This window comes from Montipora foliosa, chromosome 13 (assembly GCF_036669935.1).
Source record: "Montipora foliosa isolate CH-2021 chromosome 13, ASM3666993v2, whole genome shotgun sequence".
NCBI lineage: Eukaryota > Metazoa > Cnidaria > Anthozoa > Scleractinia > Acroporidae > Montipora > Montipora foliosa.
The window spans coordinates 21,530,891-21,543,390 of NC_090881.1; the positions used below are offsets into that span (position 1 = coordinate 21,530,891).

Here is a 12,500-nt window from a genome sequence, read left to right on the forward strand (position 1 = left end):
CCTCTTGGGAAGATTTAGCTTTAGAGTCATTTTGTTCATTAGGTGGTTTTTACGTGACGTTCATCTCATTTAACCGACCATCTCGGAACATAACAGTTTGGCAGATTTCATTGTATCGCTGAACAGATCTATTTGTACCGCAGAACCGTTTACTTAATAGGAAGCCCACTAAAAAATCACTCCTATCTTGTAAACTGGAGACAATAGAACGCTTGACTAATTGTTTTAAAAAGGCAGGTATAAAGCTTTGGATGATTGTTTTCTCTTTTCCCCCTCAGTCATGGTACGATGGTGGATTTTCAGACAATATGCCAGCACCCCCATCTGGATCTACCATTCGAGTGTGCCCGTTTAGTGGTGATCATGAAATTTGCCCGCGGGACAAATCCCGAGCCTCGCGTCTTATGCGCTGGGGAAACTGGAACGTTCATGTCAGCAGAGAAAATCTGCGAAGATCAGTGAACATTATGCACCCACCTGGGAAACGACTTCGTAATAAATTGTACGAGAATGGCTTCAGCGATGCCATGAAGTTCATCAAGGATAACCAACTGAATTAGACTAGTTGTCTCGCAACCACTCTTGATCCAACAGCCCGCCGTTTTTGGTCAGCACTTAATTTAAGAAATCTGGGACGTGATTCTCTCGCAATATGGATGTTTGACAACACGCTCTTCGCACATATAACTTTTCTAACACTGGGTACAAACGTTTTGAATTTAGAGCTTGAAGAGCTGTAGATGCTGGCTCGAATACAGTTCAGAGAAAAGTTTTATCAATCGTTTTCATGAACTGAGATGTAATTAAAAAAGCCAATTGACTAAAACAGCTTCCCGTTACTTCAATGTAAGTTCACTTGTCTGGCTAAGAGTAAACATTTTGTATCGATAACACAGTAGTCGTTCAGCATTTGATGCGAGGGATGATTGGGAAATATTTGTAAGAGGTCCATCGAGATAAGAGGGAGTTGAATCAAGAACTAATTCAACGTCAACAAAAACTCCACTTAAAAATAAAACTTAGCGCCATCCTCAGTATTTCGCGATTATTCCACCTTGTTCGCCTTGTACAATACGGTCGAACTACCCTGCCAACGTTTGTATAAACGTAACCTTTCCTTGTACTTGTACATGTTCTTTGCCGTGACTTTAACATCTTCAGTTCCCACGGCCTGCTCCCGTCTGACCTTGTAGCTCAGTCGGTAGAGCGGCGGAGATCTAACCCGAAGATCGTTGGTTCAATTCCCACCCTGGTCAGAGTTTTTCTCTGTCCTTGTGTGGGCCCATTTCCATCAGTAGGGCTAACGCTCACATGGTTCATATGGGATAGAAATCGAGCACTTTACATTACACTCTATTCAGTTTACCCTGTAACTGGTTGGGTATATGAACGGTTTATTCTTGACACTGTATGCTCATGTTGTCGTAAAAACCTAAAATGCGGTGATTTCATGTTGTTTTGTGGAGTACGGCAAAGAAATTCACAGAGATTCGTGCTGCACGTGCAGCACGAGTATTTTTACCTTTTTAACCAATAATATTCTGGCTTTGTGGCGTTGTTGTTGCGGTAGCCTTCTTCGTTGCTTAAACTCCCGAATACTGAGTTACCACGGAAGTCTTCAATGCCGGATGATATGGTCAAAGCGAACTGGTCATAGTTCTTAGTGGGATCCCGGTTTGGGTCTTGTAAGTTGGTACACTGTATTTTCATTATGATTAACTTTTAAGGCTGCCGTTTAGCTACAGTGAAACGATGAGCTGGTGCTTGTCATAAAAGCATGAAAATTATGTTATTCTAACTCGCCTCTCTTTTTTGAAAAGCAATTTGATACCTGCTGCTAACACGCAAGAAATGAGTTCATATCAAACGAGTTTCTTCCATTTTTGGCAAAAGGCAAGATTGCCGCTTGCCTTAATTAAACGTGATGCTTATTCTCTCTATAGCTTGTTATGCAAAGCGACGAATCGACTGTCTTGCCCACAAAGAACGACAGTAACTCCTACGATATATGACGATATATTACACGGTTTTCGTATAAACGCTCTAGCATACCAGCGTCTGGCACCAATTAAAATCGTCCCCTTTATTCAATAGGCAGTTTAAGATCTACGACACAGATGTCGACAAAAACGTCACCTCAAACTATAACTTTGCACCATGATACTCTTCAGAGCGATTATTCCATCCCGTTTCACGCCGTACTACGCTAGCGAATAATCCTTCCATCATGAAATTGGTACTAGCGTTTTCAGAGTAAACAGAGAATGTTCGAATATTCGTTTCAGGTGATATTATGCTAGTGGATTTCAACTAATTTGAAACAGACTTCACTGATTAGAGTGTAATGTGAAGTGTTCGGATATAAGAGCTACACGGTCAACGTTTGCAAAAAAACGTAATCCTTCCTTGTAATTTGAAACAGTTTGGTAATTTTGTGAATTTTCATGGAAAGTAGACGGAAACCGCCAATCTGAGGATGCTTGGATGCTTTTAAAAGTTACGCTTTTTCTATAGATATAACCTGTGCACAGGTGATATTAAGGACGGTGCCGACTAATTCAAAGATTTTTTTTTTGCCCCCGTTTATGACTATGCAGGGAATATAGATCTTAACAGGTGTTATTGGGGGTAACCACGCCAATTTTCCAATGATAATTCATAAATAATATTTGTAAACAGCTTTAAAATACAAAGCAATGTATGGCGTTCTTTCTCAAATTGAAGCTTAATTATCTCTCAAAATTGCAAAAATGCATTCTTTTTTTTTTTTTTTGGGGGGGGGGGGGGGGGTACCAAGAGTACTTACTAAGATCTACTTTCTCCGGATAAATTTAAACCGCGCAAAAATATCCTTAAGCATCACCGATAGGAAACCCGAGTATCTCGAGATGCGCAGAACGTATGCGCAATACCAATAGTAGGCACCGTCCCTAAATAAAAACCAATAATTTTCAAATGAATAATTATTATTGGCGATTCACTTACGCTACCGTCAAGTTAGAGTAATTAATATTTTATTTAAAATGTACACATATTCTGCCGTTATCTAAATATGAACTCCCCTCTTTGAAAATGAATATTGGAAACCGATCAAGTACCAGGGGACCGTAATTAAACCAAAATATTTAAAATGGAAAATTGTATCTTCGTGTTCAGTAGAGGAAATTAACGCCTGTTAGGTCGTGATGAACAACTAAAATGTTAATTAAAGTGGCATGGAAAAGATCATTGTTGGAGATAATTTTGCCCTGGAGTCACTGACGTTCATGATAAACATCCGATATTTAAATTTTACTTTATTTTGTAAACCTCCTTAAAAAAAGGGGAAATATTTTCTGAGTTCCGAGTTCCGAGTTCCGGACTAATGGAGACAAAATGTGAATCTTTTAGTTAGAAGCGGGAAAATATCAAATGTTTATTCTCGTTTCTCTTAAATGAAGATGAGTTCTTTTCGAACTTTCTTCTTCATTTGATGAACGCGAGTATCAAGGAATCGCCAACGCTTTTTTGCAGAAAACTCTTCCAGTGTCATCATGGAACCGAATACAACTGACTTATGCCTAAACTGCGTGCCAGACGACTGTATTTTTGGGCTTAATACAATGGCAACAGTTATTTTTATTATTTTGTGTCTCGTGTGTGGTGTCCTCGCGATTGCAGGAAACCTCGCCCTTCTTGTTGCTCTAAGCAGAACGACAACCTTCCAAAGTCGCGCCAACTACGTTTTTGTTATTTCGCTAGCGGTCGCTGACTTCTTCGTCGGTTTAACAATGAGTCCGTTATACATAAGCTACGCGCTTGCATTTGATCTCCCCTGGCTGATCAAACTGGAAGGATTTCTGTGGATTGTTAGTGTAACAGCGACAACATATAGCCTGAGCGCTGTGAGTCTGGACAGATTGATATCGGTTGTGTTTCCTCTGCGTTACCCTCAAGTTATGACCGATAAACGCTGCAAAGTTATCATTACTTTAATATGGATAGGAGCGGTCATCTTTGGAATTCCAAGGCTTATTTTAGATGACTTTACCAAACTTGAAAAGCTATGGATCTCTTGTTCTGTAGCTACAGTGGCCATTCCACTACTGGTCATGTCTCTTAGCTATGGAAAAATATTTTCAGTTGTTCAGAAAGCTAATCGATCCATTGCTGATCACAGCACTCAATCTTCGGTTGCAGTGTTGCTGGGAAACAGAAAGGCGGTACAAACTATAGGAATAATAGTTGGCTTATTTATTCTAACTTTCACTCCCACAGTTGTGGTATATTTTATGCTTTTATTTGAGGAAGATCCCTGCAAAGAACTGGAACTTAATGATGTTTGGCTATGGGTTGCTCTAGTGTCATTTTCGCATTCTTCATTTAACCCGTGGGTGTATGGACTTCGATATCGCGAATTGAGAAACGCAATAAGAGACTTGTTTCTAAATCACCCAACCCTTGAGGCCGTCATCACGTATTTGCAAACCCTTTATTGACTTTCTTGTAGTATTTATATTGATGAGTTACGAGAAAAACTTCAACCTTTTGTTATGTACACATACGAATTAATTTTAGTGCTTTTTCCTGTTTTTGTTTGGAAATGTCATGTACTTTAGATTTGCACTTTGAATGGGAAATGATGAACACAGAACTGATACGTATATCTAGTAATCTGTCATTTTCCCAACAACACATGATCGATTTTGGACTATAAAAAAATGATATATGCAATGGCGTTTATGCGCTATCAGATTAATGTCGTCCAAAAAATATCATTATTAATGCTCTGTCTGGTGTAGGATTGATGTTTTCTTTTCGAGCTTTATATTGATTATTCGAAGTATCTTTCTTACAGGACAGGGTATTAGAACTGAGATAAGCAACGTTTTGTCTTTCACGTTGGTTTTGAGATAAAAGCGCTGTGTCAACCGCCGTGTCTGCTATCAGCCCTCGATAAAACGTTGAGCCTGTTTAGATCATGTGGAGTACGCTCGCGAGGATTGTGTCTCCGCCATTTTGAATGGTGAATGTTGCGCCGTTTTCAAATTGTTCGGTTGTAAATTAAGAGCTCCATCAGCTTCATCACCTCCATCAGCAAGTAAGACCCCGAGAAAAATTCAATAGAGGTTTTGCACCGCAGCCTTGTTGCATGGCAGAAACAATAGATTCTTTTTCCTATGGGAACAAATGTTCTTTCTAATGCAAAACATTTTCATTGTTCCTGCCATGCAACATGGCTGCCGAGCAAACCCTTTGAGATACTAGCCGTAATATGAAAAAAAATTTACCCCAAATGGTTCAAGTTGTCTCAAAGATATCGAGCATCTTAGACACACAGAGCTCATCTCTTTTGGGCATATCTGAAAGAAAGACGTGACGTGCTTGCAGCCTCCGAGCAGGCGTAGACATAGGATCCGAGGCTCTTGTGGCGGGATTGACCTCTCGCCAAAAATATATAGCTCCTAGTTAACTCTCTAAATATGAACTCCCTCTTTGAAAATGAATATTGGAAACCGATCAATTAGCAGGGGACCGTAATTAAACTCTCTGAGTTAACAGGAGAATGAAGTGCATTAGGAAAATGATCTGTCGGTTTTGAGGCCGATATATTGTCCCTTACTTCCTTTATGGGAAGAACGTATCTAACGTGGCGAGGGCCAAACAGTAGCCACGCGCGTACTGGTTCTTTTTTTTACGAGTGGATGAGCGCATGCGTAGGAACGAGTATAGTGATAGGGGAAACGAGCGTTGAATCCTGTTAGCAAAATGAATAATCGCGTGATGTTCGGAAAAGATGAAAAACTGAGGAATGGCGCGAGTATACTGGAGGAGTGTTTACTTTCACATCGGCTTTTTACCGACGTTTTTATGGTAAAAAGTGAGGTTGGGAGAACTGGAAGTGATGGACTTGCTTCAATACAGTACCATGCTATCATGGCCGGTAGTTCGAAGTTTGTAAATATTAGTCTAACGCTTATCATTTGGGTTGTGCATCGCAATGCGCACTTCACTCTTTATCGACAAATTATACGGTACTGTGAGTGCTTTTAAATGCTAAAAAAACTTTTGTATAAAGCTTAAGCTATTTTTGCTCTTAAAAAATTGTAGGTTGCCTCCGTGCATTAGTTTTAGTTTATTTGTGAACTGAAAAAGCAATTATGTTTTACTCATTGGGGATCCTCATTGGGTCTTTGTTCTGCTCATGCGCAAATGCGCTCGTGTCCGATAACGAAAGGGACTTCCTTGCCCGGGGTAGCTTTCACTTACAGTTTAATTAACCCGTTCTTGTCGCGTGATAACGTGCACGATTCACGCAACGATACATCTACATTGGATGAAACCCTTGACGTTTACTGTAATTTATTTTAGTATATATTAAAACAGCAAAGGGTAGCGTTGAAGTCATTCTCGGTAAACAGGGAGCTTAAGCACGCAACGTATTTTCTGTTTTCCCTTTTAGCTTATCTTGTCACTACCACTTTCGGACGCGTTTTTGAGACGTGAACGACAACCGGAAGTGAGCTGTTTTCCCTTTTATCTTGTCTTCACACAACCAACCACAACCACATTTCATTGCCAAGTTTCTTTTCTCCATTAGAGATGATTAGTATAAGACACCACTCTCCTGGCTCACGAAATGTTCTTTTCCGGTTGGCGTCCGCGTCTTAAAAACGCGCATGCTTAAGCTCCCTAATATCCACCACCAGCTATCTCCATTTCGGTGAATAGTTGTTAAAGATATACTCAACAAAATAGCGCGTTTCCGATTGGTCAATGACGAATGCATAAATAAGTTACAGACTGCAATAGAAGTTATGGAGTAATTTTGGTTCAGTGAATATATAATACACTTGCACGTTAAAGCTCTAAAATTGCTTTCAAAACATCACTCGTGTCCATAAATCACGAAGTTACACACGTTCATGCAATGACCTTAACTAGTTCTTTGGCTTGAGGAGAAACTTCCTGACACATTGTGATGTGTATGCAAAGTACCATGAATTTCATTTTGTAGCAGTATTGGACATATGTGGAGCTAAAATCCCTAGTTGATTGACAGGTTCATCGGTAAAAGAGCCATTCTCGTCACCAGAGCCTCGGATCGACCCAAGGCTCTGGGTAACTCCATGTAGGAGAACATGCACCGTAGAGTTCTTATAGCCAAAAAATTGGCTATTTGAACCTTACGGCGCCTGGTCACTCCTCGTGCTAACATAAATGCAGCAATTAGAGACGCCTTTGATTGTTCTTCACGAAAACCAATGGGAAGACACTTTGTTTCAGGGTTCCCCAGAGCTCTTCTCTCGCTCAGTCAAGAGAAGAGCTCTGCAAAACCTGGGGTCGAGATTGTGAAAGAGCATATTTTGGTGTTTATTAACCTTAGACAATAGCTGCATTAGCGCTTGGATTTTGTCCTTTTATCATCTATCAATAAATTCAGGGAAAAGGTCTTTGTTACTTTCAAAATTTAAGTAATATTGTCCGCCTCAATTTCGATCGCTGGTTTGTTGATTGGAATCATAGTATTTGTAAAAGTGGTTTTCATGATCACGTTATGTCATCGCCGCCATGTTGGTGAACGAAGAAAAAAGATCTCTTTAGCTCCTGTTGTTCGTCCAAGAGCAATTGTACATTGCAGCATTGTTATCTATGTCTCTCGAGATTGGTTGCAAACCATCCATGGGAAACGTTATTAATCGTTAATTATAGTAATTTGTAAGTAACTGTATTGTAGTATTAGTATTGTCCTTAGTAGCGTTAGTATCGCATTGTAAATAGTTGCTGTATTTCGTCAAGTCGTTTGTTTTAGTATCGTGTTGTGCATGTATAGTCAGAGTAATATTAGTAGCGTAAGTAGTGTAAGTGTTGGAAATAAATTTAAAATAAATAAATAAATAAATAAATAAAAAATAAATAAATCTATGGTAAACGACCCGAACAAAATCAATCGAGGAAACATGCATTTTCTCTCACGATGACGTTTTTTTATAGCAGAGCCGAAGTTGGAAGGGAAAAGCTCTGAAAGGACTCTGCTAAAATGTCTAAATTTGGGAAAATTAGAAAGGCCTTTGGAATCTTTTGAAGTGCCCCCTTGTCCAAGCCAAATTATATTGAGACCCTATACCAGATGGGGACCTGTACGAACAAAGAATGGCTCTAAATTCCCGGAGAACAAAGCCTTATTGACCTTGTTTAAGACAAACTCCGATTATTAAAAGTTGGTATTCCAAACTGAAAAACAAGCTCTAGGCTATTACGTTACAAACACATGAATGCCGCGCTCAAACACTCTTTTTTTTAACCTTGGTGGACAACACCTTGGCGATTTACACTAATGTAGTTACTTGATATACGTTTGCCTAACTTCTCTCTGCTTTCGATATAACAGCAACAAGTCCACATCGTCTTGTACAGGTGTGGTCTTAAGCCTTGTTCACGTATTGGAAATTGTCCCGAAAAAGAAAAAAAGCTACAAACTAAATCTACTCATTGATTACAAGCAAAAGGGCTCAAAACTTTACCAAGCACTCCAAATTACACACACAACCGAAGAAAATGATAGTACAGCTATCACGTTCTAGTCCACGTTCGATCACGTTCTAGTCCGGCCACTGATCGGTAAAGCTCTCCTCTAAAGACTTAAACATTGCAGGTCTGAATCCAGACTTATGAAAAAAAACAAAACAAAAACAAAAACAAAAACAAACTGAAACTCTGACTCTAATTAAAAAAAAAAGGAAATAAGGAGAAAGGTATCAGATCAGAAAGTTCCTATTAGTATTATAAGACTAAAACAGTGGATAGCGTTGAAGGTGCACTCTGATTGGCTACTCAAATTCCGATTATCCTTTGCTTGTCACCTCCGAGAAACTCGCGCGGGATACGCGCCCGAAAATATTGTAATCGATCGTTGCAGGAATATAGGAGTTAAAATCATCTTTTGAGCTATATTATCGTACTGTTTTAGTATATACTAAAACAGCTATTCACCTTAGTGTCGGTGACTAAATCTCATTATGTACTTGGAAAATGGTATAAAAAATAATATGTAGGCTTGAAAAGTAGTCTCCCCAGAAAAGGGTCTCCATTTCAATCATAGCAGCTAAAAGGAGTGTTGTTTTGGCGTTTTTGTTTTTGTTTTTAACTACTTATTTTCGTTACAATGATCGTCCACTGATCGGTAAAGCTATCCTCTAAAGACTGAAACATTGCAGGTATGAATCCAACAATCCTTTCCTGACCGTCGATCCTGGAGTTGCCTCAGTAATCTGCAAAAAACGCGGAATTAGTCAAACCAATTTAAACGATTCAAATATTCAAATACTAATGTGTTTCAATATGTCATGCGTCAAAGTTAGTACTGATAAAATTGTTCAGTTCTTCTTTTGACCACCCAATCATTGACAGCTTTTGATAATTCAATCAGACGCTAAATATAGCTTCTCTTGATTCTGATTGGATAGCTTGGCGTGCAAAAGGAGGAGGAGGCAGTGTGACCCCGTGCTTAGGACGGCTTAGGACGGCTTAGGACGCTTGCCTTGAGATAGGGAGTTCCCGGGTTCAAGACCCGTTCTGACCATTCGTTGAATTTGTTCCTAGTAGTCTCTGGTTCAACTTCTCGGCCGCACTAGTAAATAGCCAACTGAATAGCCTCCACCAGCCAGTTGGGATTCTGGGCGTAGCCCTCGGGCTCGACACGAGGGAATATATCACATATGCCCTCGCCCCAGGTCAATAATCCTTGCTCCTGTACCTGTCATGAAATGACTTTTTCTCACTACACGGCCACCACTTCAGATATTTCAGGTCGTTACCATGAGCTAACTTCGCACTCGCATGAAAGATTGACGAAATCCACCAACAAGGTCAGCTTAAAAATCTACCAAAGTTGCGGCCAGAAACCATAACTAAAAGGTTCTGTCCAGTTTAGACTATCAATTATTAATAAACTGAGTTTGGAGTGGCAAAAACGCATGTGTGCGTGGGGAGAGAAATATTTGACGAGTTTGCAATCAAAATTTCTTGTATCTTTAATTCATACTTGCTTTTATCCAGGCGCGAGCGAGCGATTTTTGAAACTCCGAACTGACTTATTTTCACATCTGAGGGACCAAAACTCAAACTTAATTATTTTGCCTTACCTAATGGAGTGAAGGTGTCGTAGTCGATGGTCCAACCCTGTCTTTCGGCAAGAAGCCGAATACAGCGCTCCGCCAGCATCGCTATCGTCAGTGAGGGATTAACACCCAGAGGTCTGGGGACAATGGATCCGTCAACAACCAACAGACCCTCATGGAGGTTATTAGTATTTCCTGAAAGAATGAAGAGAACAGTTACCAGTTTACAAAGGATTCTTCATTTAAATGAGGAATGGAGTCAGCTAGAGAAGTGGTAAATTGTTTTCAAACTTTTCTCGCATCGCAGAGGACATGTTCTAGTTCCGTTGATGCCACCTGAATCTGTCAAAGTGTCTTGCTTACCTTGACGCAGTCTTTCAAACAACCTCGCCATTCGTTTCTACCAAATTTCCGCGCTTCACAATCCTACCGACCTTCCTCCGCAGTTTCCTTCGAAACCGGCCCTGTTGACTGTTTTCTTAATTCGTTGCAAGTATACTACAAATATAAGGAAAAGCACCCTGGAACGAACGCATCGCATTTTATTCTCATCGATGCTTCAGGTAACGGTAATCAAGGACTTCTTCACTCATCAACTCAAGTTATACTCAAGGACATTTCAGCTAAATAAATGAAATGAAATGACTGATTATTTCTTGGGAAAAGTGAAAAGGAGATAAAGGAGGTTATCCCTATCTAGTTTATCTCCTGATCATACAATAAATTATAAACATTAATAATGCAATTCTCTCCATTCTTAAGTCACCAAAATAATACAACGAATTTTCTGGAAGAAAGCCGGACTTTTCCCGTTCTTACAGTTAATTGAGTTCCTTTGAAATTTAAATCCACCCAAGACTAGAAATAGACAGCGACGGTAACTGTTGACAAGTCCTCTGAACGCTTCACATACCATCAAAAACTTGCCCGGCGTGATTCACCACAGCTGTTTTTCCCGACTCTCCCATGGAGCATCCGCCAAGAGGATGTCCTGTGATAACACTTCGCTTCTGACCTTTGGCCCACTTTGGATTGGGTATAAACGTGCCTCCCAGAGCATCAGTCATTGTTTTCATCCTTTTGTTTACTTCGAAGAAATTGCTTTCGCACCCCACTTTATTCCAGGTGATATCAAAAATGCCATTGTCAAAGGAAATGACGCCCTTTGCATCATCATGACTCATACCAAGGAAAGCCAGAGATTTCTCGCCCGCCTCGGACTTAACTGCCTGTATACAACGAGACATAATCAATCAATCGATCAATCAATCAATCAATCAATCAATCATTCAATCAATCAAACAGTCAATCAACCAATCATTCAAGCAGTCAATCAATTAATCGATCCGTCAGTCAATCAATCAATCAATCAGTCAATCAATCAAACAGTCAATCAACCAATCATTCAACTAATCAATCAATCAATCAGTCAATCCATCAATCAACCAACCAATCAACCAAGCAATCAGTCAATTTCATTCAAGAACAATAAACCATAAAAAAGAGGTTATTAAAGATGTAACATTTCAATATAGCCAGGGAACTCATGAGTTCCAATTCATACAGGAACGACCAGGGTAAAGACGCGAACAGATCCAAAAACCAATCAGTATCTTTGTTTGAAATCATTGGTATGCATGTGCTTTTCATTGGTAGAAAAAAGTGGCGCGAGATTTATAAGCCAATCGCTTTGAGTACCAATTTAACTTCTTTTTTAAACTCATTCGAAAACAAGGACTAAATCCGTCAATCAATCAATCGATCAATCAATCAATCAATCAACCAATTACACGATCCATACATTCCTTAAGCCAACAACCAATCAATCAAAACGAAGTGCTGGTAAATTTTCATACCTTGTAAAATTTGTCGACGTCCTCGATATCAGGATACTGTTCATCGCCAGAAAACAGTGCCTTTACAGCCAACCCAATGATGAAAGGAGACGCCAAGCCGACAGGGATTCCAAAATCTTGGATAACATGGTGCCTCTCAAAATTTCCAGGGGTGAAGCGACGAAAATCTGCTACGGTGGTAATTGTTGGACCCGGTGGATGATCGACCCCTGGGGCGGTCTCATAAGGAATGCCGATTGCGTTTACGATATTATCGCCACAGAAACTCGACGCTATCACATCGCCATTGGTGGAAAACCGCTTTCCGAGCTGATTGGATACATTGAGCCCACTTGCCTTAGAGCGCAAAAGTACTTTTGTAGAACCTATAGCACCGGCACCAAGAATGACAAAAGTGGCTTGTACTTTATATTCCTCGTCAGTGCTGTCGTCGTCGGTTCGTTTGTAGGTGACTTCCCACACAGTAGAGTCGGCGGCAGGCCTTAGCACTGTTAGTACCTCTACCTATCATGCAAATTTAAAAATCATGTAATGGATGTAATAC

At 40.0% G+C, this 12,500-nt stretch overlaps 3 protein-coding genes across 4 annotated transcripts in view; 2 read left to right on the forward strand and 1 right to left on the reverse strand.

Annotated features, from left to right (window-relative positions):
• Positions 1-892, forward strand: part of LOC137982875 (patatin-like phospholipase domain-containing protein 4) — a 12,379-nt gene extending 11,487 nt beyond the window's left edge. The window contains exon 4 of one of the 2 annotated variants that reach the window (XM_068830038.1): positions 279-892. In XM_068830038.1, coding sequence (XP_068686139.1) covers positions 279-560 — 282 coding nt within the window. In that variant the 3' untranslated portion in view covers positions 561-892. The remainder of the gene's footprint in view (positions 1-278) is intronic. The other variant, XM_068830039.1, reaches the window with a different exon arrangement.
• Positions 893-3,533: 2,641 nt separating this feature from the next.
• Positions 3,534-4,602, forward strand: LOC137981831 (adenosine receptor A2b-like). Its single transcript, XM_068828874.1, has one exon. It carries the CDS (start codon positions 3,534-3,536, stop codon positions 4,476-4,478), a length of 945 nt encoding a protein of 314 aa, XP_068684975.1. The 3' UTR covers positions 4,479-4,602.
• A 3,542-nt stretch (positions 4,603-8,144) lies between these two features.
• Positions 8,145-12,500, reverse strand: part of LOC137983977 (cholesterol oxidase-like) — a 14,521-nt gene continuing 10,165 nt past the window's right edge. Inside the window, exons 4-7 of the mRNA XM_068831134.1 lie at positions 11,957-12,460; positions 11,014-11,329; positions 10,125-10,295; positions 8,145-9,251 (exon numbers count right to left, since the gene is read on the reverse strand). Of these exons, the coding sequence (XP_068687235.1) occupies positions 9,244-9,251; positions 10,125-10,295; positions 11,014-11,329; positions 11,957-12,460 (999 nt within the window). The 3' untranslated portion in view covers positions 8,145-9,243. The remainder of the gene's footprint in view (positions 9,252-10,124; positions 10,296-11,013; positions 11,330-11,956; positions 12,461-12,500) is intronic.

Coding starts and splice junctions, on each gene's coding strand:
- LOC137981831 (XM_068828874.1), top strand. CDS start 3,534: ATGGAACCGAATACAACTGACTTATGCCTAAACTGCGTGCCAGACGAC.